The 21,422-nt window shown below is 39.0% G+C and overlaps 3 protein-coding genes and 1 non-coding gene across 4 annotated transcripts; 1 reads left to right on the plus strand and 3 right to left on the minus strand.

The window, feature by feature from the left end:
- Positions 1–6,368: 6,368 nt before the first annotated feature.
- On the minus strand, positions 6,369–9,501 carry LOC112182705 (dolichyl-phosphate beta-glucosyltransferase). The gene is made up of 10 exons (XM_024321228.2): positions 9,296–9,501; positions 9,137–9,185; positions 8,831–8,937; positions 8,335–8,380; positions 7,863–7,997; positions 7,648–7,737; positions 7,415–7,546; positions 7,242–7,325; positions 7,025–7,089; positions 6,369–6,845 (listed from the first exon to the last, which is right to left on the minus strand). The coding sequence occupies exons 1-10, from the start codon at positions 9,412–9,414 to the stop codon at positions 6,659–6,661; spliced, it is 1,014 nt and encodes a 337-aa protein (XP_024176996.1). The 5' UTR covers positions 9,415–9,501; the 3' UTR covers positions 6,369–6,658.
- A 77-nt stretch (positions 9,502–9,578) lies between these two features.
- On the plus strand, positions 9,579–9,651 carry TRNAK-CUU. The gene has a single exon. It is a non-coding gene; the product is annotated as a tRNA-Lys (tRNA).
- Positions 9,652–12,664: 3,013 nt separating this feature from the next.
- LOC112174647 lies at positions 12,665–13,752 on the minus strand. The gene has a single exon (XM_024312448.2). It carries the CDS (start codon positions 13,632–13,634, stop codon positions 12,936–12,938), a length of 699 nt encoding a protein of 232 aa, XP_024168216.1. The 5' UTR covers positions 13,635–13,752; the 3' UTR covers positions 12,665–12,935.
- Positions 13,753–18,596: 4,844 nt separating this feature from the next.
- LOC112182709 (glucan endo-1,3-beta-glucosidase) lies at positions 18,597–20,890 on the minus strand. Its single transcript, XM_024321232.2, has 2 exons — positions 19,819–20,890; positions 18,597–19,140 (listed from the first exon to the last, which is right to left on the minus strand). The coding sequence occupies exons 1-2, from the start codon at positions 20,836–20,838 to the stop codon at positions 18,793–18,795; spliced, it is 1,368 nt and encodes a 455-aa protein (XP_024177000.1). The 5' UTR covers positions 20,839–20,890; the 3' UTR covers positions 18,597–18,792.
- Between the last annotated feature and the right edge of the window lie 532 nt (positions 20,891–21,422).

Here is a 21,422-nt window from a genome sequence, read left to right on the forward strand (position 1 = left end):
AATTAAGTATGATGTCTAGGAAAATAGTTGAGATTAGTGGTAATTAAGCAAGCTTTGCTCCACCGACATCTCCTCTTACTTTCCTGGTCATATTTAATTGGATTACCGAACGGATTGAGTCACTACAATTGAGTGACTACAATTTGTCTAAATTTGATTTTTATTGGATTAGACTTTGGTTAAGAAACTTTGATGTAATTGTTGGGTATTAATAAAAGTGTCGATTCTTTTATTTAATGTCTTTGACATATTTTAATTCGAACTTTATTATTTCAAAGATATAAGAGCCAATGGTTTTCATGTGGAAACACATTGTGAGAATGGACAAGAGTTCCTTTGCATCACCTCTAATGACTACAGACGTAAACGAGTATTAGAGAAACTTATGTGTCGCTCTAGTGGGTTGTATGCAACCACTATTCAAATCATTGAATCAAACCATGTCATGAGAGATGATTTATGGGATTCTGACACATATAGGCTTTGACATGACCGTTTGGAACACCCATGTCGTGATATGATGATCCGTATATTAAACACTTCACACGGACATCCATTCTTCAAAACGAAGAGAAGTAAGAACCAAAAATGGGTTCGAGGAGAAGCACATACGCTTCACGATGCGAAGACTGTGCATGACCTGCCACTTAGGGCAGGTACCGTCTACCCCCTACGGCAACGACATGGCTTTGACTCCATGGACTCCTCTTTCACTCCTTTTTCTACTTCTAAAGTCAATTGTGACTTCGTGGCTCAACCAAATTCTTCTTTGGTTTCTTCTAAAGCCCATCTTTCATTTTACAAAGCCTGCTATTTAGCAAAATTAGGATCGAGACCATCCTATGCAAAGGACACTAAGGAAATAATTCCATTCTTACAAAGAATCCAAGGGATTCTGTGGATCGACCCAACCAACTTGCGGACTGCTTAGATGTTTTATGTTGTTGGTTGATATGCAGACACGCTGGTCACGTATCGCACTATCGTCCACTCATAATGCTGCTTATGATAAACTCCTGACCCAGAACATATGGCTACGGGCTCACTACCCAGATTATCACATTCAGTCAATTTGACTTGATAATGCTAGAGAGTTAACATAAAAAAATTTCGATGACTATTGCATATCATTAGGTATTGATATCAAGTATCATATTCTCATGTACACACCCAATTGGTCTCGCGGAAAAGCCATCATTAAACGACTACGATGGTAGCCCGAACTTTGGTAATGCCCACCAATATTTCCGCTTGGGTTATGCAATATCGCATGCAGCTATGCTAATTCGTCTAAGACTCATAGCAACCACTCAACTTTTATTTGCGTTACATCTAGTGACTGGGTTCGAGTCTAATATCTCGTACTTATGCATATTTGAGTGCGCGGTTTATGTGCCAATTGTGCTGCCACAGCTCATCAACATGAGTCATTGCAACGAATGCATATATATATATTTGTGTTGGACATAAGTCTCCAACTATAAGTCCACTATGTAGAACCCTTGACATGTGATCTCTTTTTTGCTGGATTTGCGGATTGTCACTTTGATGAGACAGTCTTCCCATCGTTAGGGGAGATTAGGACATCAACGTTCAATATAAACAACAGGAATTGTCGTGGTCTATCCCCACTATGTCTCATCTTGATCCCCTAAAAGTGACGAGATCACGTACATATAACTGCTGCAAACATGTCTGCAAGGATTGATGTCCCCACAAGAGGACAGGGTGCCACCCAGAGGAGATGGGTACGGCACTACTACCATGGATGGTGGTATGGTGACGCCACAAAGGTGGCATAATGGATGGCGTCATAGGCCATGGGTTCTGCTAGAGAGCATAGGAGACCCATAGGTTCGATGGATTCTCACCCTAGGAAGAGAGCGAGTTTGGCACAACTTGATCCATTGATCATTGATACTCAAAATCCGTCTCATGAGAATATTCTGGATTGTGGTTATGTCCAAGAGACATTGTTGGGGGACGCCTCAATGTAAGAACCAATTTCTTTACGAATTACACTAGTGTACATGAAGACGTGAAATTATTGCGACCAATGACATCGAACCTTACTCCGTTGAAGAATGCCAACGTAGAGAAAATTAGCCTAAATGGAAAGATGCGATCCAGATTAAATTGGATTTACTAACAAAGAGGAAGGATTTCGGACCTGAGATGCCAACACCTCCTAACATAAAACCTGTTGACATTAATAGGTCTTCGTTAAATAGCGTGATGAGAAAAGGAGATGATAATATCGCCTTATGGCACAAGGCTTCTCACAAAACGCCCTGGAATCAACTACGAGAAGACATATTCTCTCGTAATACATGTCATTGCACTCCACTACCTTGTCAGTTTGGTATTTTCTGAATAACTGAACATGCAGCTTACGAATGTGGTCACTACGTATCTCTATGGGGATCTAGATATGGAATATAATGAAGGGTCTTGTGTACTTCATTTACCCAAATCAAGTGGCTTTTGACCATGGAGCACGTTTGCAATGAGGGTGAAACGCTCACTAAAGTGACTACTTGATTGGGAAGGGATATGATGAACTATGCCCCTGCGTTTTCATGACAAGTTCTGGATTTGCAATTGTCACGGTTTATGTTGATAAACATAATTGGAACCCTTGAGAGTTAAGGGAAACCGCTGAACACCTGAAATCTGAGTTTGAGATGAAGGACCTTGGGAGAACACGGTTTTGTCTGGATTTAGAACTTGTATACCGTATCAATAAATGCTTTGCATTTTGATAAAGTCAAAGATGCACTCCCATGGTCGTCCGTAGTCTTGACCCTAAGAGGGATATGTTTCGTCCCAGGGATGATGACGGAGACATGTTAATTGGCAGAAGTGTCTTACCTAAGTGCAATAGGCGCATTATTGTACTTAACACAATACAAAACCAGACACCTCATTTGTTATGAACTTGTTGGCTAGATGTAGCCCTAAGCCAACGCAACGCCATTGGACTGGTATAAAGACAATATTTCATTACTTAAAATATACGATAGATATGGGCTTGTTCTATCCCTGTAGAGAGAAAAGAATGACGGAAGAATGAGAAATGATCTCATTAGGCCAAGTGGCACCATCCAAGACCTTGTGATCGGCAAAAGCTGTCGGCCACCCATCCTCCTCCCTTACATCAAAACGATGATGATGTTTTGATGGATTTTGCTGATGTAGGGTATCTCTCTGACCCTCACAAATGTCGTTCCCAGACAGGTTATGTTTTTACCATGGGAAGCACCGCAATATCTTGGAGGTCTACAAAGTAGACCCTTGTTTCTACTTCCTCAAATCATGCAGAGATTATTGCTTTACATAAAGTCGTGCATGTATGCATATGGCTAAGATATGTAATTAGACACATTCGAGGAGCTTGTGGTTTGAAGTCTACCACAAATGAATCTACATGCATTTATGAATTGAGCAAATGAAATTAGGTTTCATCAAGGGTAAGAACACCAAGCATATATCGCCTAAGTTCGTTTACAATCAGCAACAACATTAATCACTTCTAAAGATTGAAGTGAATCAAATCCGATCAGAGGATAATGTAGCGGACTTATTCACTAAGTCGTTACCTAAATCCACCTTCGAGAAACATGTGAAGAGCCTTGGATTGAGAAAATTATCCGAACTCCCATGATTGCAGCAATCAGGGGGAGATGTCGACATCAAGGGGAGGAATGATGTCTACATGATCGATCTCGAAGAGTGAAGGACGTGTTGTGCTCTTTTTGTCCTTCGACCTGGGTTATTTTTGTCCCACAGGGTTTTTGTTATCTGGCAAGGTTTTTAATGAGGCAATGATCAAAGCGTCATCACCAAGTTTGAGCGGCACAAGGGGGAGTGTTGAAGGATATCGACATTGAGTGTGCCTCTTCAAACTAGGGTTTAGTTCTAGAGTTGTAATAGGAGAGAAGGTTCTAGATTTCCTAATTATATTTAGATTCTATTTTCTTGTATGACAAGATTTTGTATTTTGTAAATCCCTATAAAAATAGCTCCTATTATCAATAATAAAACACACACAATTCCATTTTACTTTGACAGTAACCCACTTTTGAGTATGCTAAACAATGTAATTTGGTTGTAAAAGTATGCAGCTAACTAGCTTTTAATTAACATTCTAAAATCCCCAGTAAATTTGTTTCTTGGGTTTGTGCTATTCTACAATTGGTGTCCATTCTAGGCTTTCAGTTTGTTAGGTTTCTTTTTATATTTTATTGGGTTTGTTCTACATGGCTTTAGAGTTTCAATACTATCCATCTTATGTGTAATGCATCCATTAACCGGTTATTTATAAGCTTTCAATTCTAAAGCGATTCACATAAGTCGGAATATTTTCAGCTTGGAACAATGTTTTTTGTTAGCTTCTAATTGATTACAAGTTGAAGATTCTGACCAACAACAGATACATTGTGTGAACTAGTCACGTTTTGCTTAACGCTTCATTTTTGCTATGGTTCCATCCGGGATCTGACAATGATTTTGGGCCCCTCTATCTTCATAAATTTGTTCAACGTACTGCCCGACGTAGCCTCAAAAGATGCCATCTAATTCTTATTTCAGGTGAAATATTTACAAGAGGAAAACTGTATTAACACCATTGCATTCCTTGGCAAACAAAGTAAACTAACATTTTCATGACAAATGAACATTAAAACAATGGACATTTTCATATATGCTACTTCTGTCTTTCTGGCAATTTCTCAAGGCTTTATCTACTCTTACTCTGACTGAACTTTAAAGAAACATATCACATGACCAACTGTCTCGTGGCGCGTTGTTCTCAATATTTCAAGGCCCTTATCACAACTGTATGACCGGTGATGATTTCCACCAAATATCTAAAACTGAACTTGATTTCTTGTTAGTTCTGTCAATAGAAATGTAATAACCTGAGCTAGATAGAACTAACTGAAAACTGATTTACAGCACTCACCAAGTGCTTGTCACGTAATTAATTAACAACACTCTTTTAAGTCTACTTTGTGCCGCTGATTCCTCACTAATGGCAGATTTATATTGAGAAAATCCTGAACCTATAAGAACAGTTGTAGCTTTGTTTCATAAGTTCATTTATTTAGAATCTAGAATACCCGTTTTACTTATTCTACAGATCAATCTCAAACCTCTGGTATAAAATCAGTTTCAAAATAGTCAATCTCAAACAACTGGTATAAAATCAGTCTCAAAGTAGTGCGCAACACTCAGCCTCACCCAATCAATGTCAGGCCTTACATAGAAGTCGAATTCAACAGTACAAAGAAACAGCAACCAGATAAAGTCACCAAAACATACAATTGAAAGTTCATTATACCAGAAAACACCAAATTTCATAAATAAATTGGGCAGGAAATAACGATCTAACATTCATTCTTGATATGAGGATCTTATCTTTTCTTCTGCTGATCAGCTTTGATAATCTGCATGTCCAGATATCCTTTCACTAACAGAGAGTCACTACATGTAGGGTTTCGCACATAGCTGCATCGATCTCTTTACCGATTTCATTAAAATCCACAGGGTTGTAAATTGCAGTTTGTTCCATAGCTGAATTCTGGCATTTGAAGCTCATTATAGAAGAAAGATGTTGAGAGGAGAAACCTGAGAACGAGTATTTAGGGTTGGGGTGGAAAAGAAGGGTGTGGGAGTTTGTAGTTGTTGAAGCTGGAGAAGTATTGCCTTTACAAGTTGTGTCTATTCTAATCCACATCATGAACAGTAAGCTTTCTGTTTATCCTTAATCAAATAAATGAACGAAAAGCATATGGATCCAATGTTATTATCAACATAAGTTCAATTTAACCTAACATTTTAGGTATGTCGTGACTCGTGACACTCTCAGCAGATAATCTATTTTATTATTTAATAGTTTATTTTTGAAATTAAATCTAGAAATCCAAGAGTTGGATCAAACCCGTCAAGGTACTAGCAGAAGGAGAATCTCGACTCCAAGAGGATGTAGAATGAGGCGAAAATGATAGGAGAGGAGGGTCTCGGCTCTAAAAGTTACCAACTTGCCATGTAGTCAGTCTTCACTACGGCTGCTGAGCAAAATGAACAAGAGAAGGTGAGAGGTCAATGGTTCTTTTATTTGTTGTTTACAAATAGATGGTGAGGCAAAGACTGATCGAAGCACTTCGTACGGGACATGTGATGCTCATATAGTATTTAATTTATCTGGCATTTGGCTGGTGAGTTAGATGAGGTAGAGATTGTGATAGAGTTGCACGTACATTTGGTAGAAAAACATGCTACTACGTAATTTAGTTAATTATGATAGATCTTGTACCTGGGATGAGTATGCTTTCAGTGGGAATGTTTTTTGTAGTTGCCGAAAAGTATAACTTCAATCAAGGATGCTACTCTGGAATTAACTTTAAAACGTATGATCAGAGGAAAAAAAGACAGTAGCCCCAAATGATTTTACACTACTAAAATCTCATTGTTAGATAATGGCATCCCGAAACAAAGTATAAAACCCTCTATATCTGATCTCTGCGAACACCTCAGGAACAAAAGAACCAGAGGCCCTGTGGTTGTATTAAACGTGATATTTGATTTCTACTGCTGATGTATAGAGGCCAGGAGGATGGCAATGCTTCTGAAAAAGTTTAGAACCTGAACTGAGCAATCAACTGGAAATTCTCCACATACCGCTTCTATATCCAACAGACATCAGCACAAGCTCCCAAAGCATATTTGGAATGCTTAATAGGTTCACCTTTGACCCAGGAATTTCAGACCAGTTCACAGATATCTCACGCATCGGAATTCGAAACCGATTGCCTAGGAAAACCAACTCAACATCAAAGCACCACCTGCAGACAATTGAAATTTCATCAGTCCCAAATAAAAGTATCTATTATCTCAGTGATGCACAGAACTTAATATATGAGTCATGAGACCAAACACAGAAAAACTGTTGCAAATGAAAATTTGAAGTGTAGTTACAACTAAGAGATACAAACAGAGGTTCGGCTATCTGAAGTGTAGTCACCTCTTCAAACGGATGTTAGTGAAAAGCTTCCTTGCAGCAGCCCTAGTGAACATCTTAAAACCACACTGTAATGCATGAAGAATTCTATGTCAGCATTATAAACTAAGTAGCTTTATCAAGGTTCAGTCAACTGTTTATTAAAAAAAGGAAAAGTAGCGACCATGAGCAGTTTCAAGCTGGAAGAAGAAATTATGCAAGGAAAAAATTATGCATTTACCTGGGTATCACGAATTCCAGGACCAGCAGCCAAAAGAACCACAAGATGGAAACCTTTCATCAAGAAATTGCGGTACCACTTCCTCTGAAACATGAAATCAATTGCTTCAATTAAAATACTTGTAAAGATAACAACAATGAAAATACAGCAGTGAACAGATTAGCAAGACTAACTGAAGCCAAGGCCTTCTCCTCGAGATGAGCACGGGAACCAAATGCAGCAATTGGGATATCAGATATTCTAAAATCTGAATTACTAGCAGGTGAGTCCCCAAACTTAAATTCCTCACTTGCAACTGCATGGATCTGGAATGAAAAGTAGAAGTTTCAATAGCATTTCCACCAGATTTGCAAATAGTAAGAAAATCTTCGGGGGTTATTTCTTTATGGTCACGATTGATACAGACCTTTTTTTCAAGTTTTTCTACATCATCAACCTTTGTTGCTCCATCTGCATCCAGCATTAGAAGTAGCTCACCCCTTGAATGAAGCATTCCCTGTTTTACAATGCTTTCACAGAAGTAAAAAGCTTCAATTAACTATTGCCATCCCATAAGGGGGAAAAAGGACAGTTCAACAACATGAGTACACATTTATAAGGACTGGCTTAGATTAGACTCACTTTTCTGATAGCCTCTCCCTTTCCATGATTTCTTCCAAGCAGGATAACCCTCACATTGTCTACAGTGTATTTCTTTACAAATTCATATGCTACTCTTTTTGTCCCATCAACACTTCCATCATCAACGATAACCACCTGTCCAAAATGAATATTTCTATAAGCAAAGTAAAGGAGCTACAGGATAAAACAGGCCAAAACTAGCTCAGTTAGTTTCCTCATCAGTAACTATGACGTCTAAATATCTTTTTTTATCCAGGAACTTGATGGGGTGTAAACTATCAATGTAATTGATGGGAAATTCGAGTTCATCACATCTTCTCTCCACAAGCTAGGGTACTAGATGAAGGAAAACCTTGCTCCAACGTTCATTTATGAAAATTAAAGAACTGAACATGAAACATGGGAAGGAATGCAAATCACATCTGTCAAAGAAACTTCTAAAGATCTAGAAATGAAAGATTCAAACAGGTACCTCATAAGAAAATGACTTATCCTTGGCTGCACGTTGTTGGAGATAACTGCAAAGTAAAGATAGGAATATCATTATGATGACTCTAGCAAGCACCCACCAAAGTTGAACAACAAATAAAAATGGTGCAATCATTAATTATCTGCGATACAAAATGCACAAGCCAACTTAAACTCCACCATGGTAATGAAAACTTGAGCAAACCAACTCAAAAATTGTCCAGAGTACCCTTATCAAGCTTCTCTCATACAGTGTAACCTTTACTACAAAATTACTTAACAGAAGGCATCACATACAATAGAACAATGACTGAACCACAGCATAACCAAAAGCAATATTTGCTAAGAAATCTTGCACCACAAGCATAAAGCTATATCATGCAAAAAGGACGAATGGAAACAAATCAAGAATGTTCCTTTTTCCTGTTTTACGGTCTCATCAAACCTATTCTCACATTATAAAAAATAAAAAAAATGCAATTCAATAAGCTTCAACTTACTTCATTGTTTCCTCAAGGGCCAGAGGAAGCCTAAGCTCTTCATTGAATGCAGGGATGATCAAAGATAGATACTTCTCCGCCGGATCGTAAATCGAAGGGCACGTAACCTAAACCAAATTGCTTCCACAACAGTCAGCAACACATCAAACGAACATTCAACGCAGTTTTCTGACTTTGAATAACATAAACACCAAAATCCACACAAATTTTGCATCCAATTCCTGATCACCGCCTAAAAAGCCCTAATTCCAGCAAAACTCCAATCTTCAACAGTAAATATACAAAATTACAGTAATCTACACGTACCTGTTTCCTCGACTTCGGGTCTTCGCAGATCGCCGGAGCTTCGACGTGCCTGAAAAACATTGAGCTGTATCAGAAACAAGCTAAAAGAGAAGGAATTGTGATTTTTAGATTGAATGGAGAAAAATGAAAGAGGAAAGAGAGAGAGAGATTGGGAGTTACGCGTTGTTGTGGCGTCTTCTATGAGCTTCGAAGAAGACTGCGGAGACGAAACCTAGGGCTACGATGAGAATGAGGGCTACCAGAAGCTCCACCATCGTCCATACGATTACGATCTCCATTGTTTGCTTTTTGGGGAGACGATGGTTTCGCTTCTCGCCTTCTCCTCTGAGATTGAAGACGAAACGAAGGAGTCGTGCGCCAGCAGAGACTCTTGGTCAATTTATTGTTACAGGAAGACTAAGGAAAGGATGAAATAAAAATTACAGGTCAGACTTTTCAACAAGCCCGTCTAGCTCAGTTGGTAGAGCGCAAGGCTCTTAACCTTGTGGTCGTGGGTTCGAGCCCCACGGTGGGCGTTGGTCATTTCTTTTGTCATACGTTTAGAACATTTTCATCTTTATAAGAAAACAACTTTTACTACTTCGATGGCTAAGATTTGTAAGAGTCATCAGTTTTAGGTTTCAAGTTTGAGGCGAAAGAGGTCCACATTTCCGGCCTTACTCTTACATGAAACGTGATCAAACCCATAGAGCCACTTAGTCATTGGCAAACAAAGTTGGAGCAATTTAAGGAGCTCCCAACTTAATACACTCATGGCACGTTTACTTACTTGAATATCATGAATCGGAGACAAGTGGAATAGGAGAAGAAAGGAATCGGTATTGATTCCGGAGGAATGATTCCTAAACCCATCTCCCCCCTTCGAAATTGAATTCCTGAGTATTCAGGAATCGATTCCTGATAAATAGGTGTGACCTACACCAATTCTGATTCTTTCATGTGTTAGTAAACACATGAATTCTTTTACCTGGAATCATTCAAATTCCTTTATATGTTAGTAAACACATGAGTGTTTTTATTCCGTAATCATTAATTCCATTACATTCCATTCAATTCCAAGTAAGTAAACGTGCCATCAATTTACTTTCTGGCAAACAACTCATCTATGAACTATTTTGATGGTTGAGATTTATACGGGTATATGTTTCGAGTTTGAGGCTGAAAAGGTCCACGTTCTTTGGCTTCCTTGCAGTACTTGAAACCAAAACTCATAGAGCCATTTAGCTCGAACAATGTTCTTGCAATTTAAGAACTCCTACTTGGATATCATCGGTTTACTTATCTGGTTTGAATGTGACGTATTCCAATGAATTCCATGCTCTATGGCCCAGTTTGTTAGCCAGGAAATCAAATCTGGAATGTGAAATAGTTTCCCATTCCATTAAATTGTTGTGTTTGGTTAAGTCGTAAGTCTAGAAATCACGTGGTGTGGTGTGTTGGTCAAGTGGCCTAGTCTGGAACCCCCAGATCTAGCATTCGAATCCCAGCTCCACCAGTGGCCAGCAGATTTGAGGGACCTAGGTTGCTAGGTTGATTAAACACCAAGGTTCGTACGTCTGTGGTGCAGTGATTAATATGGCTACGCTGAAATACACTGTGTGAGGGTGTGTGTGTGGTTACTATTGTCGTCCAAACCTAAAAAAAAAAAAGTCATAAGTCTAGAAAAGAGAGTAAAATAAATGAGTTAACCGGAGTTCAATTCCATAAAAGAGACGGAATAGGAATACCATTTAGGGTGTGGTATTTCAATTCCTTCACTCAATGGAATTGAAAATTTACTTGTTTAGCCCTTCATAAAATCTGGTCAATTAATAATTCTTATCTCCACGCGTTCATTTTTAATTTGACTGGGCATTATTGGAAAATCATTAACAAATCAATTCTCTCGGACCATTTTCTAATCTCAAGTCTTGAATTCTTCCTAACACCACAAATGGAAATGCTAAATCAATTCCATTCCATCCTTGAAAGAAAAATTAGTGCAATTCATTTTCCCACCGTAACATTCCGGTCAACCAAATGGGGTCTATATGTTAAGCAACAATCTGATCTAGGATTTGGCAGAGAAGCCCAAAATTTGGTGTGTTCCCATTTATTGCAACACTGGACCATTGGTACTACAATGAGTACAATCCACAAGTGGAGCTGAGTCTTAGCATATTAGTAGGACTTGCTGATTAGCTGTTTTTCTTCTTGCTTGTCCATCACATTTTGGTGTTTATATATATAGTTGTTATAACTTGTACCTCAGATCACCTCAGATTTAGGTCTACCAATATGAGAAAATCCAACCATTTGGGAGCCTTTGCTTAGCAGATGTTAAATCACAGCAGACAGCACCTACCAAGAATTTAGAGATTAGTTTTCTTTCTTCTGTAGATGATTGATTGCATGTGACACCATAATATCTTATGGTGGAACCGCCATGTTGTATACTCATTTTGATTCTCACAGAAATGTACGTGGTACTTATTACCCCACTCATGTACATGTAGTCTTATTTCATAGAGAACTAGCTTCTATAATACAACGATTTGTTCCTAGTTAGATTTGTGTTTATCGGGTAATCTAACTACAAAAAAACGTCATCAATGCCGTATAGCGATGTATGGTAGAATTTCTGATATTTGTATAGAACTATACATAACATAAAGCAGTCAGCTAGCTCATTCCTCATTACTCAAGTTGCAGACCGACAGAGATGTCCATGATTCGTTTGGAAGGAAAAGGTAGTTGGTGATGGGCCTTCATCTCCGGCCATGGCTATGATTAAAGCTACAAGAAATGAAAATCACTTCCACAAATTAAAATAAAGACATGGGTTTTCTTTTTCCCTCACTTTCTTGGACCAGAAAGCTTTTGGAAGAAAATTGGCCCTTCACCTTTCAACACTACTAACACTGCCCCATTCTGTCTACTTTCCCATAATGCCAATCAGACATTTCACTAACCATGTATGCATCCTCATAAGTCATAACTCATCACATTCAAATCCGTACTATGGTTTTAAGTTTTTAATTTTTGCGGAAACATTTTAAGCTCACAAGCAATTTCTGCATAAACCTTTTAAGCTCTCAAGAAATTTCTGCCACTATAATATGTCATATACTAAACTACTAGTCTACTACTAGACCCTGGTCTAAAGTCTAAACCAATGGGCAGGTCGTGGCTTTGTGGCTTCAATGTTTGATTCACGAGGGTTAATCTGGGCACAATTTACTAAATAACACTGTCAGAATTAACCATATACATAATATAGGTAAGGTACTGACGTTCATGCAGATTCTTCCCTATTCTGGAATTAAAAGATTTATAGTATACAATAATATCATTTTTACTGTAGAAGTTCTTCCCTATAGTAATTAAAGGCTTTTTTTAATGTCAAGTTCCAGTCTTGACTCTGAACACAAACAGATTTGAATTATGAATTTCATGAACAGTGTTGCAAAAACTATGGCAAAGTTTGTCAGGCACTTACAGAACTGTGCAGGAGCAGCATGTGCCATTCTGCAGAAACGAGCAGAGAGATGAACAAAGCCATATAGGGAAGCTCAATTCCACTGTTGATAGAATTCCCAAATTATTCATACTAATTAAAAATACAATATATTTCTTAGTTTCCAAGAGAAACAAATTAAACCAAGATCTTCTTCAACAAATAAACCAATTCCCCCATCATAATGACAAAAAAATAAAAAAAAGAGTCAACAACCCAATTACGGGAAAAAACAAAAACAAAAAGGCCTAATAGAAGATGATGTTGATGTAGAACAAGGTGATCAAAGATTAAAACTTTTTTCTAGTGAGCCATGGCTGTAGGAGGTTGTTGAAAGTTAATGCTTCTCTGGTTAGGCATGGCAAGCATAGCAGTGTGATCCAAGAAATCTTGAAGAGCCACCACAGACTGTAGAATTGTTCTGAGATCATCAGCATTTGAAAAACCCATGTTCCCAATCTGCCTAACTGCATACACATAAAAAGTAATGCACCCTTTCCTGAACTTGAACCTTGCCATCTCACACCCACTGAGCCCTCTGATAAGCCTCTTGTTCACTTCCCCTAGTGGAATTTCAGGCGGCCAAACACGGTCCACGGCGGCCTTCATGGGCTCATTTTCGAAAACAAAGAGGACTACTTTGGACTTCTTGGTGCCTAGGCCTAGTGTGAGGGTGTGCCAGGCATGGTGTGCTAGAATGGTGAAGTTTGTGGGCAAGAACGCGGTGGTGGAAGGAAAGGGCAGCTTTTTGTTGTTGTTGATATGGTTTTCTTTGATGTCTGGTGTGACTGAGAGGAGCTGCAGGAGCTCAAAGGGCCTTGCACGGCGGATTGTGAAGGACTTTACGATGAATTGGCCTCCGAATCGGAGACCCTTTACGTCGGAGCTTGGCTTGAAGGAGAAATCTGATGCTGGTTTTGTGGTGGTTTGGTCATCTTTGGGGTTTTGGTGTTTGAGTTTTTGCTTCTTGTTCTTGTACTTCTTCTCTTCTTTTTCTCCCATGGTGTGTGGGATTGATTGATTTTGGTGGTTGCTTTGGTGGGTTTTGTTTTTGTGTGATAACAAACCAATCTAGAGATTTCGATGGTATATTGTATTGGGGGTTTTGCTTTATTTTTGTAATGATGGATTATTGTAGAAAAGGTGGGTTAACTAGAAAAATAAAAATTTGATACACAATCCATTTTCAATCAATTTGTATATTCAAACAATCTAAATTATCCTCATGTCATAACACAAATTAATATCAAAATTATCAAACTAAACTTTATCATAATCACAAAATTCTATATATATCATAATGAAATTAAATGTGTTTATAAACAGTAATGGTCTTTATTTTTTTTACACTAATTGTCATAAAATAACATGTAGAAACATAAAAATGTTGTAATGCAAAATTGTTGGTAGTCGAACTTGCAGAAAATTATCTAAAACACATGAAGAAGAATCCGATTTGAGTTTATAACAAACCTTACAGTTACTAATATATTCTAACTATATTTCATTTATTTAATATAGTTCACTATTTTAGTCATTTTATTTATTCATAAAATCTTATTTTAAATGTTGAAAAATTAAGGTGCATATTAAGTTTTTTTTTTTTTGAATAAGTATATTAAGTATTTAGAAATATGTGGATGAAATTTTCCCTCTCTATTTTATTTAATATATATTTTCAGTGGTTGTACAGGAGAATAATGAAGTAGCTGATGAAGTGATGATGATGTTGCCCTTTCATCTTTCTCCCTTATCTGTATCTTTCAATATATGCATGAACACTATGATGCTTCCAATTAAAGAGAATGTATATATGTATCCTATACCTATATGATGTATCATTTATGTGAACAATTTCTTACAGTTCATGAAAAGTTGGCATTGTGTTGGTCCATCAAGATAGGAGTTGGCTCACCCCCATATATAGAAGGTAAGCATTTTGGTGAGACACCAAACAGATCCATTAATATTAGGCTTAGGAGGCTGAGGGAAGTAAATCTGTTTCACTTTTATCAGAATTCAGAAACATTAGCATGTGCAACTAGAAAGATTTTGGGTTTATAAATGATAATTATACTCTAAGTTTGGTGCATAAGCTCAATAACAGAGGTTTTGGGACCACATTTTGATTTTTGAGAGCCAATCATAATTGCACCCATTTGTTCAAGTTCATTCATCAAAAGCCTAACTACATGTACTAATTTTACTAATTATGAATGCTGTTAGTCTGTTAGCTAACTTTGGTGCTTCAAAAGCTTAAACGGTGAGGGTAGGGACAAAAAATATGTTAAGCTAACACCTCTTTTAAGGATACATACACACCTAATCACGGAATAGAGAATTTGAACTCGGAACCTCATATAAATTGACTTCTTATGTATCCACAGACACAATGGTTATCTAACGCGACATCAAATCACGGTCAGCACTCAGCAGCAAGTCATTGGTTGTATAAATATTGCAATGTAAGATCTACAAAGATTAGTAAGCAGAAAACACTGCAATTTGGGTAAAATCACTAATTAGCAATATGCCAATAGGGCTCTAGGCCACTGGTCCCCTTGTGTTATATAAAATTGGAGAAGAAAGATTTAAGTTTGATGGAGACTCTACTTAACAGAAAGAAGTTTGTACCAGTTGAACAATTTTCTCCTATAAGCTTTTAAGATAGAAGAGAACACTATTTAAAAAAATTTAAAAAAAGAGAGAGGAAGAAGAAGAAGATAGAAGATAGAAGAGACCATTTAATATGCTTTATAAAATTAATGTTTGATGTGGAGATAAGGTATGGTTGCCTCATGCCCTCATCTATATAACTCTTGTGACAACCCAAAAGTCTTCTTCCACATTTAAAGTGGTTTCCTTCTAAAGCCACCCTCTGTGTTTAATCAATTCATGGGAAACATATGGTAGAGGTTCTGAGAGGGCAATCTAAAAGCAATAACTATTGGAAGAGGGGCCTATCAAAATTAAATTTGAGAGGCTTCTGATTTAAAAAGGTATATAAAGAGCTAGCAAGTACATCATGTGTATAAAGTGTAACAAAATGAAATGAATGGGAATCCATCTGTCAATGTTTTGCATCAAATTGTTAATGAAGAAACATGAGTGTGGATGTATGGAGCAGTTAAGTAGAGAAGACTCAGAAGAGCCTTCTGTATGGAGCAAATTAGAGGAAGACATATAACTGATATAAGTATATCAGAGGAAACAGAATTCTAGCAATTTTCTCTTAACTTTCTTTGTTCTCTTTTACATTCCCAATACCGTCAAGTGATCACTCTAGTTCTTCATATGTGAAAAAAGGAAAGAAAAAAAAAATCAACCAACTTGCAAATTAGTTAGCAATTAAATACGTTCGTAGTTAAATTTTTTTTTTTTTTTTTTTTTTTTTTTTTTTTTTTTTTTTTAAAGGGTTTGGAACCCAGCCGAGCTGGGAGGCTCAGCCCCACGCCCGGATCTAAAAATTAAATAAGAAAAGCAACGGGGGGGACATAACAACCTGAACCCCGAGCTGATTACACAGGAGATCAAGAAGCTGAAAAAGAAAAAACAAGTTGGAACTCCAGAAAGGAGCCCATGAAAACACTGATTAAAGAACCAATTAATCTCGCAGGAAGGGAAAAACTGAAATCAAACTGTCATGAGTAAGAGGAACCGAACTAGCGGACTTAACCAATTACCGAAACCGGTAGTCCATCTGGGCTGAATAGTCATGACCAAAAGAGCTAAGCAGGAAAGGCGGAATTGAATCCCACCAAGTGGGGTTGACATTAGTGGCGCCAAAATTAGCAAGCTTGTCGGCCACTCGGTTCCCCTCTCTATAGATATGGGATATGTGCACTTGCAATTGTGTAATCGAAGCAACACAGTTTTTCCATCTAGTACGAAGACGCCATGGCACCCTGGATGGGTTTTTAAGGTAGTGCATAACCAACATTGAATCGGTCTCTAACCATAGAGGAAACCAGTTACGATCACTTGCCACTTTAACAACCTCCATTACTGCCAATAACTCAGTGTCAACGGCCCATGGCACAATTGCTTTGCAAGAGAAGGCACCTAAGAAAGCTGCCTCACTATTTCTAAAAATGCCTCCGAAGCCAGCATGATTGGGATCACGAAAGGAGCCATCTGAGTTTGCTTTGAACCAATTCTCTGGCGGGGGAGTCCATGTGACTGGAATATAACGAGGTGCCATGGGGCGAAGGGGGGAGATGCCCAATAGGCCAAAAATGGGAGCTGCCGTGGATGCCAGGGAGGATGAGGCAAATATCAACCCTGCGGATTCCCTTAGTGATAGGGTGAAGAACTGCTTAAATCTTGCTAGACAAAAGGCGCCCCCATCAAACTTTATTTTGTTCCTTTCTTGCCAGATGCACCAAAGGAGGTTGCAGACCGCTATGTACCACAATAACCTGGAGGAGTAATCGAGGAAGGATAGCAAATTATCAAGGAAAAAATCACGGAGCGACGCACCTGGGGGAAACCGCAATCTGAAGAGCTGGTGAAGCCAATGCCATAATGAACTGGTGATCTCACAAGTCTGGAAGAGATGCATACGTGATTCGGAGTTTGTCCCACAGAGGAGGCATCTAGAACAAAGGCATGTACCCCGTATCTGAAGAAAATCATCGGTTTGAATTTTTCCATGCAAGACTTTCCAGGTTGTGACACTCTTTCTAGGCTGTATTGCAGCATGCCAAATGTGCTTGCACCATGAAGGGCCAGGCGTGGGAGGATCCAAGGTGTTGTAAGCTTCACTGGATGTCAGTGACCCTGACGCCGATTCAGACCAAATAACCTGATCAGGGGAGGGCTCCTCTGGAAGCTCAATTGAGCGGATGGACTGGGCAAGAGTAGGCAACGTGCGACAGAAGCTTGAAGGTAAGTTCCACCGCCCATTCGCAATGAAGCAAGACACTTTATCATTCAATAGTTTTTGGACCTCTTGAACATAATTGAGGGAAGAAACAATGGTTTGCCCCAACCAATTGTCACGCCAGAATCTAATGGAATTGCCATTACCAACTAGCCACCGAACCCCTTCCGACAACCTTGGCCAGAGCTTCTTGAGACCTAACCAAACCGAAGAGTTAAATATTTGATAACGGTTGAATGCATGACTATGTAATTTCAATTTGATAACGGTTCTTTTGTTTTCTCTTTTCTCAAATGATTTCATGAGATGAGAAGGAGAAGTAAGAAGAAATAGGTAGAAGCTGGGATAAAGTAGAAAGGAAAAGGGTTCTAGCAGATCTTTACCTTCAAATTGATGGCTATAAAGAAAGACTGTACATTCTCTTATGGTACAAGAATATGTTGTCGGATCGTAAAGTTCCCAGCTCCAGAAAATTGGAATCAATAACAAGGACCAGCTACCTGCTACATATGAATATCCTTGATCAATTTGTAGCAGAAGACTTAATTCAGTTTGATAGAGACTTAGCCAAGAAGCTTTAGGGCTACACAGTAAACACCTTCTTCAATGAATTAATCACAAGCATTTTGTGCATAATTGAATTGCAGTATATATGCAGGTTTTAGTTGTTCTTATCAGAGACCTTAGGTTAACTGACATCTCATTTGTGTACTTCATCTTCCTTAAGCTCTCTTCAGTTATTGCCAATTGACCGATTCTTCAGCTTCAATGGATGATAGTACGTACTAACTATAAATGTACCTACTTTACTGTCACATGACATTGATGCCAGCCACAGAGCTTTTGAATGGTTTAATGATCCAAAATCTCCCCCGCGTGAACTACTGTAGTAAACAATTTTCGTATGTGAATCTAATATGTTAACCTTATATAAAGCACCAGATCATCAGAGGTTTGATCATGTTCCGCTTCCATGCATGGTCGGTCAATTTGCATCATGTTCTTATTACGATTTTGGATTATAATTTGTGGAATTGGACTTGTAATAAATTCAGTGGTTTCAACTCAAAAATTCTGATGTCTTAACGACAAAATTAAGGAAGTCCGATCCTCTCATTAATCAGCCCTTGTTAAACAGTTTTGTACAATAAGTCGTAGCAATGGCAGCATAATCAGTTTAACAACTTACATCTCCAAAAAGTTTGAAAAATACAAAAAGAGAGTAAATTACTACAATCTCAAAACCAGTGGATCAGCTTCCTCTTCCTCTTGGCTTCTTCAAGCATTGTATGTACATTTCCCACGGCTGGGGTCCACGGTGGTGATTTGCCCGCTTCCAGAGAAATCGCAGTTGAAGTCGTGGCGGCCATTTGCCTGATAGTAAGCATTCATCAGGTAAGACGCCCGACTGGCAAGGTCATTGGAGAAGCAAACTCCACCTGATTGAATGGGCTTGCAGTCCACTCCCTTGCCACAAACGTAATCAATGTCTGCCTGCAAAGCTTGAGGACTAGCGCCTGGTTTCGCTACACACCACTTCTTGCCTCCAGCAACAGGTGCAACTGGCTTTGCTCCTCTGCCTGGTTTGGCTGGGACAACTGGTTGAGCTGGTTGGTTTGGTAATGCCTGAATAAGACAACAATTTAAATGCAAGTAAACGAATAATTTATTCCCTAAAAAAAAAAAGTAATAATAATTTGGACCGCAATTTCTTTATACACATATCAGAGCCCAATCCAGGTCACGGCCCAAATTTATCCTCATGACCCAAACTTCTTTTCCCTAATCGGCCAATCAATTGAAAATGTCAAACTTTTAACAATTTATGATTCGTATGTAGAGACTGGCTGGTCATATACTCGGTATGAATCCAAAAATATTAGTGAAATCAATTGCCACATCCTACCCTGGTCACTTATAAATATCAATGTAGATAAAAAATATTAAACAAATTATCTCAAAAAAAAAAAAAAAGATAGTTCCACAAAAAGCTTTGGTAAAACCCATACCAAACTTGTAAACCCCAAACTAGAAAACTAGTGTAAAGTGTAAACAATGCTAATGAGTAAGTAGTAACGGACCGAGTTCTTCCTCTTATACTGAAATTTAGTGGCGTTATTCTCTTTGGTTAGGTCTGGAAGAATCTATTACAATTAAATCTAAAGTGATACCCATGTGCCCAAAATTTTAACTTTTCTAAAAGCACGAGATTTAGCAAATCTAACATTAAGACAAACAAAGTTCACATGATGTTTTGTAAGAAACAAAGCGGAGGCTAAAAAGGTAAATTAACTAAGAACCAACCTGTTGGTTTCGCATAACACCGGCATTGTAAACCGGAGTCATGTCAGGCTTGAACAGCCCCCAGTTCTTCTCGGCGAGGGGCCCGGGCTTCTCGTTCTCATTGAACAAGGCAAAGATGTAAGTCTCGAACTTCCTGTTAGGCATCAAAGGAGTTCCCTTGCCGGAGTTCACGTGCTTGATCAAGTTCGCGTTGTAGTCCACGGCGTTCTGAACCGAGCAGACCGGGAACTCGCAAGCCGAAGGCCAGCCGGTCTCGGCAGCAACGAACTCGATATCGGTGAACCCGATAGCCTTGCAAGCAGAGTAAACGGCGTCCATCAAGTTGTCGAACATGTTGGTGTACAATTTCTTGGTGTACTGATCGACAATGCCCTTGTTGGGTCTGAACAAAGCGAAGTTCTCCTTCTGAGGCGACCACCCGAAGTAGGGGTAGGGGTTGAACATGAATGGGGACTTGGTCTCGCGGCAGAACCTGAGCTGGTCTAGCAAGATCGGGGTCACTTCGGGCCTGAACCGGCCAGCGCTGGCCGGTTCAGACGCGAGCATGATTCCGAGGGAGTGTGGGGTAGAGACCTTAACGTCCTTAATACCCTCTTGAATCAAAGCAGCGTGGAGCTGCCTCATGGCTGGGACGAGTCCATTTTTCTGAGCATCATCTCCCCAGTGAAGGATTTCGTTCCCCATAAGAATGTACTTGATCTTGGTGGCCGGGTAGAACGGCTTGATGTGCTGGACGACCCATTGCCGGGCGCCAGCTAGGTTCGTGAGGCCGGGGATCTCACCGTTGGGGATGGTGATGGTTAAGGAGATGCCGGAGTTAGCGAAGGCCTTGATGATCTCGGGGTTGACGTCGAAGATCTTGACGGCGTCAATGACGGTTTGGGTCTTGAGGAAGTTGGCGACCTGGGCGGGAGGAGGGAGGTTGTTGGCGAGGGTGCCGTAGTTGACGCCGATGGAGTAGGCGGTGGTGGCGAGCTGAAAGAGGAGAAGGGAGAGGACGAGCTTGGTTGCTGCTGCCATGGTTTATTTTTTTGTGAGGTGGATCCTCTCCTTTACGGATTGGAGTGCAACCCTTCTGGTTTATATAGTGGAGAAAAAAGATAAGATGTTTGACCCTTTTATTTGTGGTTAACTGCTAATTACAGCTCAATTCTGTTTCTTTTTACCCCTATCAAAAACTTCATCCTTTTTTAGGGTAGTTTCTCTATTTCAGGTTTTGAAACTGTCAACTGTCAAGGGATCGAATTTTATCTTTGGAAATTGGGTAAATTTTTGGGATCAAATTGTCGGCAGGGATAAATTATCTTCGAAAGTGGGTAAATTTTTGGGGAGGAGTTGACGTAATATTTTGGCAACATGGGTAATTATAAATGCCAACTCATTTTGGGATTCGCTTGGGGACAAACGTAGCCGTTGCCCCCATAATTCAAGATCTCAGAAAAGAGTTTAGGGCACCTGCTTTATGTCCAAAAAGTTTATTCTTAATTGGATTCATAATGGAAGCTCGATCTCATTACTATAGTCTCTTAATTGATGAACTGAAATCATTCAAGAAGCATATAGTATTCAACTACACCGGCGGACCGGCCCAAAGTAAAGATTAT

This window comes from Rosa chinensis, chromosome 1, assembly GCF_002994745.2.
Source record: "Rosa chinensis cultivar Old Blush chromosome 1, RchiOBHm-V2, whole genome shotgun sequence".
Classification (NCBI taxonomy): domain Eukaryota; kingdom Viridiplantae; phylum Streptophyta; class Magnoliopsida; order Rosales; family Rosaceae; genus Rosa; species Rosa chinensis.

What these genes read in the sequence shown, in the direction of transcription:
- LOC112182705 (XM_024321228.2), bottom strand. Translation starts at nt 9,414, where the DNA reads ATGGAGATCGTAATCGTATGGACGATGGTGGAGCTTCTGGTAGCCCTC. An exon ending in AGAAGACGCCACAACAACGC is followed by an intron (nt 9,186 to 9,295) that starts GTAACTCCCAAT and finishes AATGTTTTTCAG; the next exon opens with GCACGTCGAAGCTCCGGCGA. An exon ending in ATAAGTCATTTTCTTATGAG is followed by an intron (nt 7,998 to 8,334) that starts GTACCTGTTTGA and finishes CATTTTGGACAG; the next exon opens with GTGGTTATCGTTGATGATGG.
- LOC112174647 (XM_024312448.2), bottom strand. Translation starts at nt 13,634, where the DNA reads ATGGGAGAAAAAGAAGAGAAGAAGTACAAGAACAAGAAGCAAAAACTC.
- LOC112182709 (XM_024321232.2), bottom strand. Translation starts at nt 20,838, where the DNA reads ATGGCAGCAGCAACCAAGCTCGTCCTCTCCCTTCTCCTCTTTCAGCTC. An exon ending in GTGTTATGCGAAACCAACAG is followed by an intron (nt 19,141 to 19,818) that starts GTTGGTTCTTAG and finishes TGTCTTATTCAG; the next exon opens with GCATTACCAAACCAACCAGC.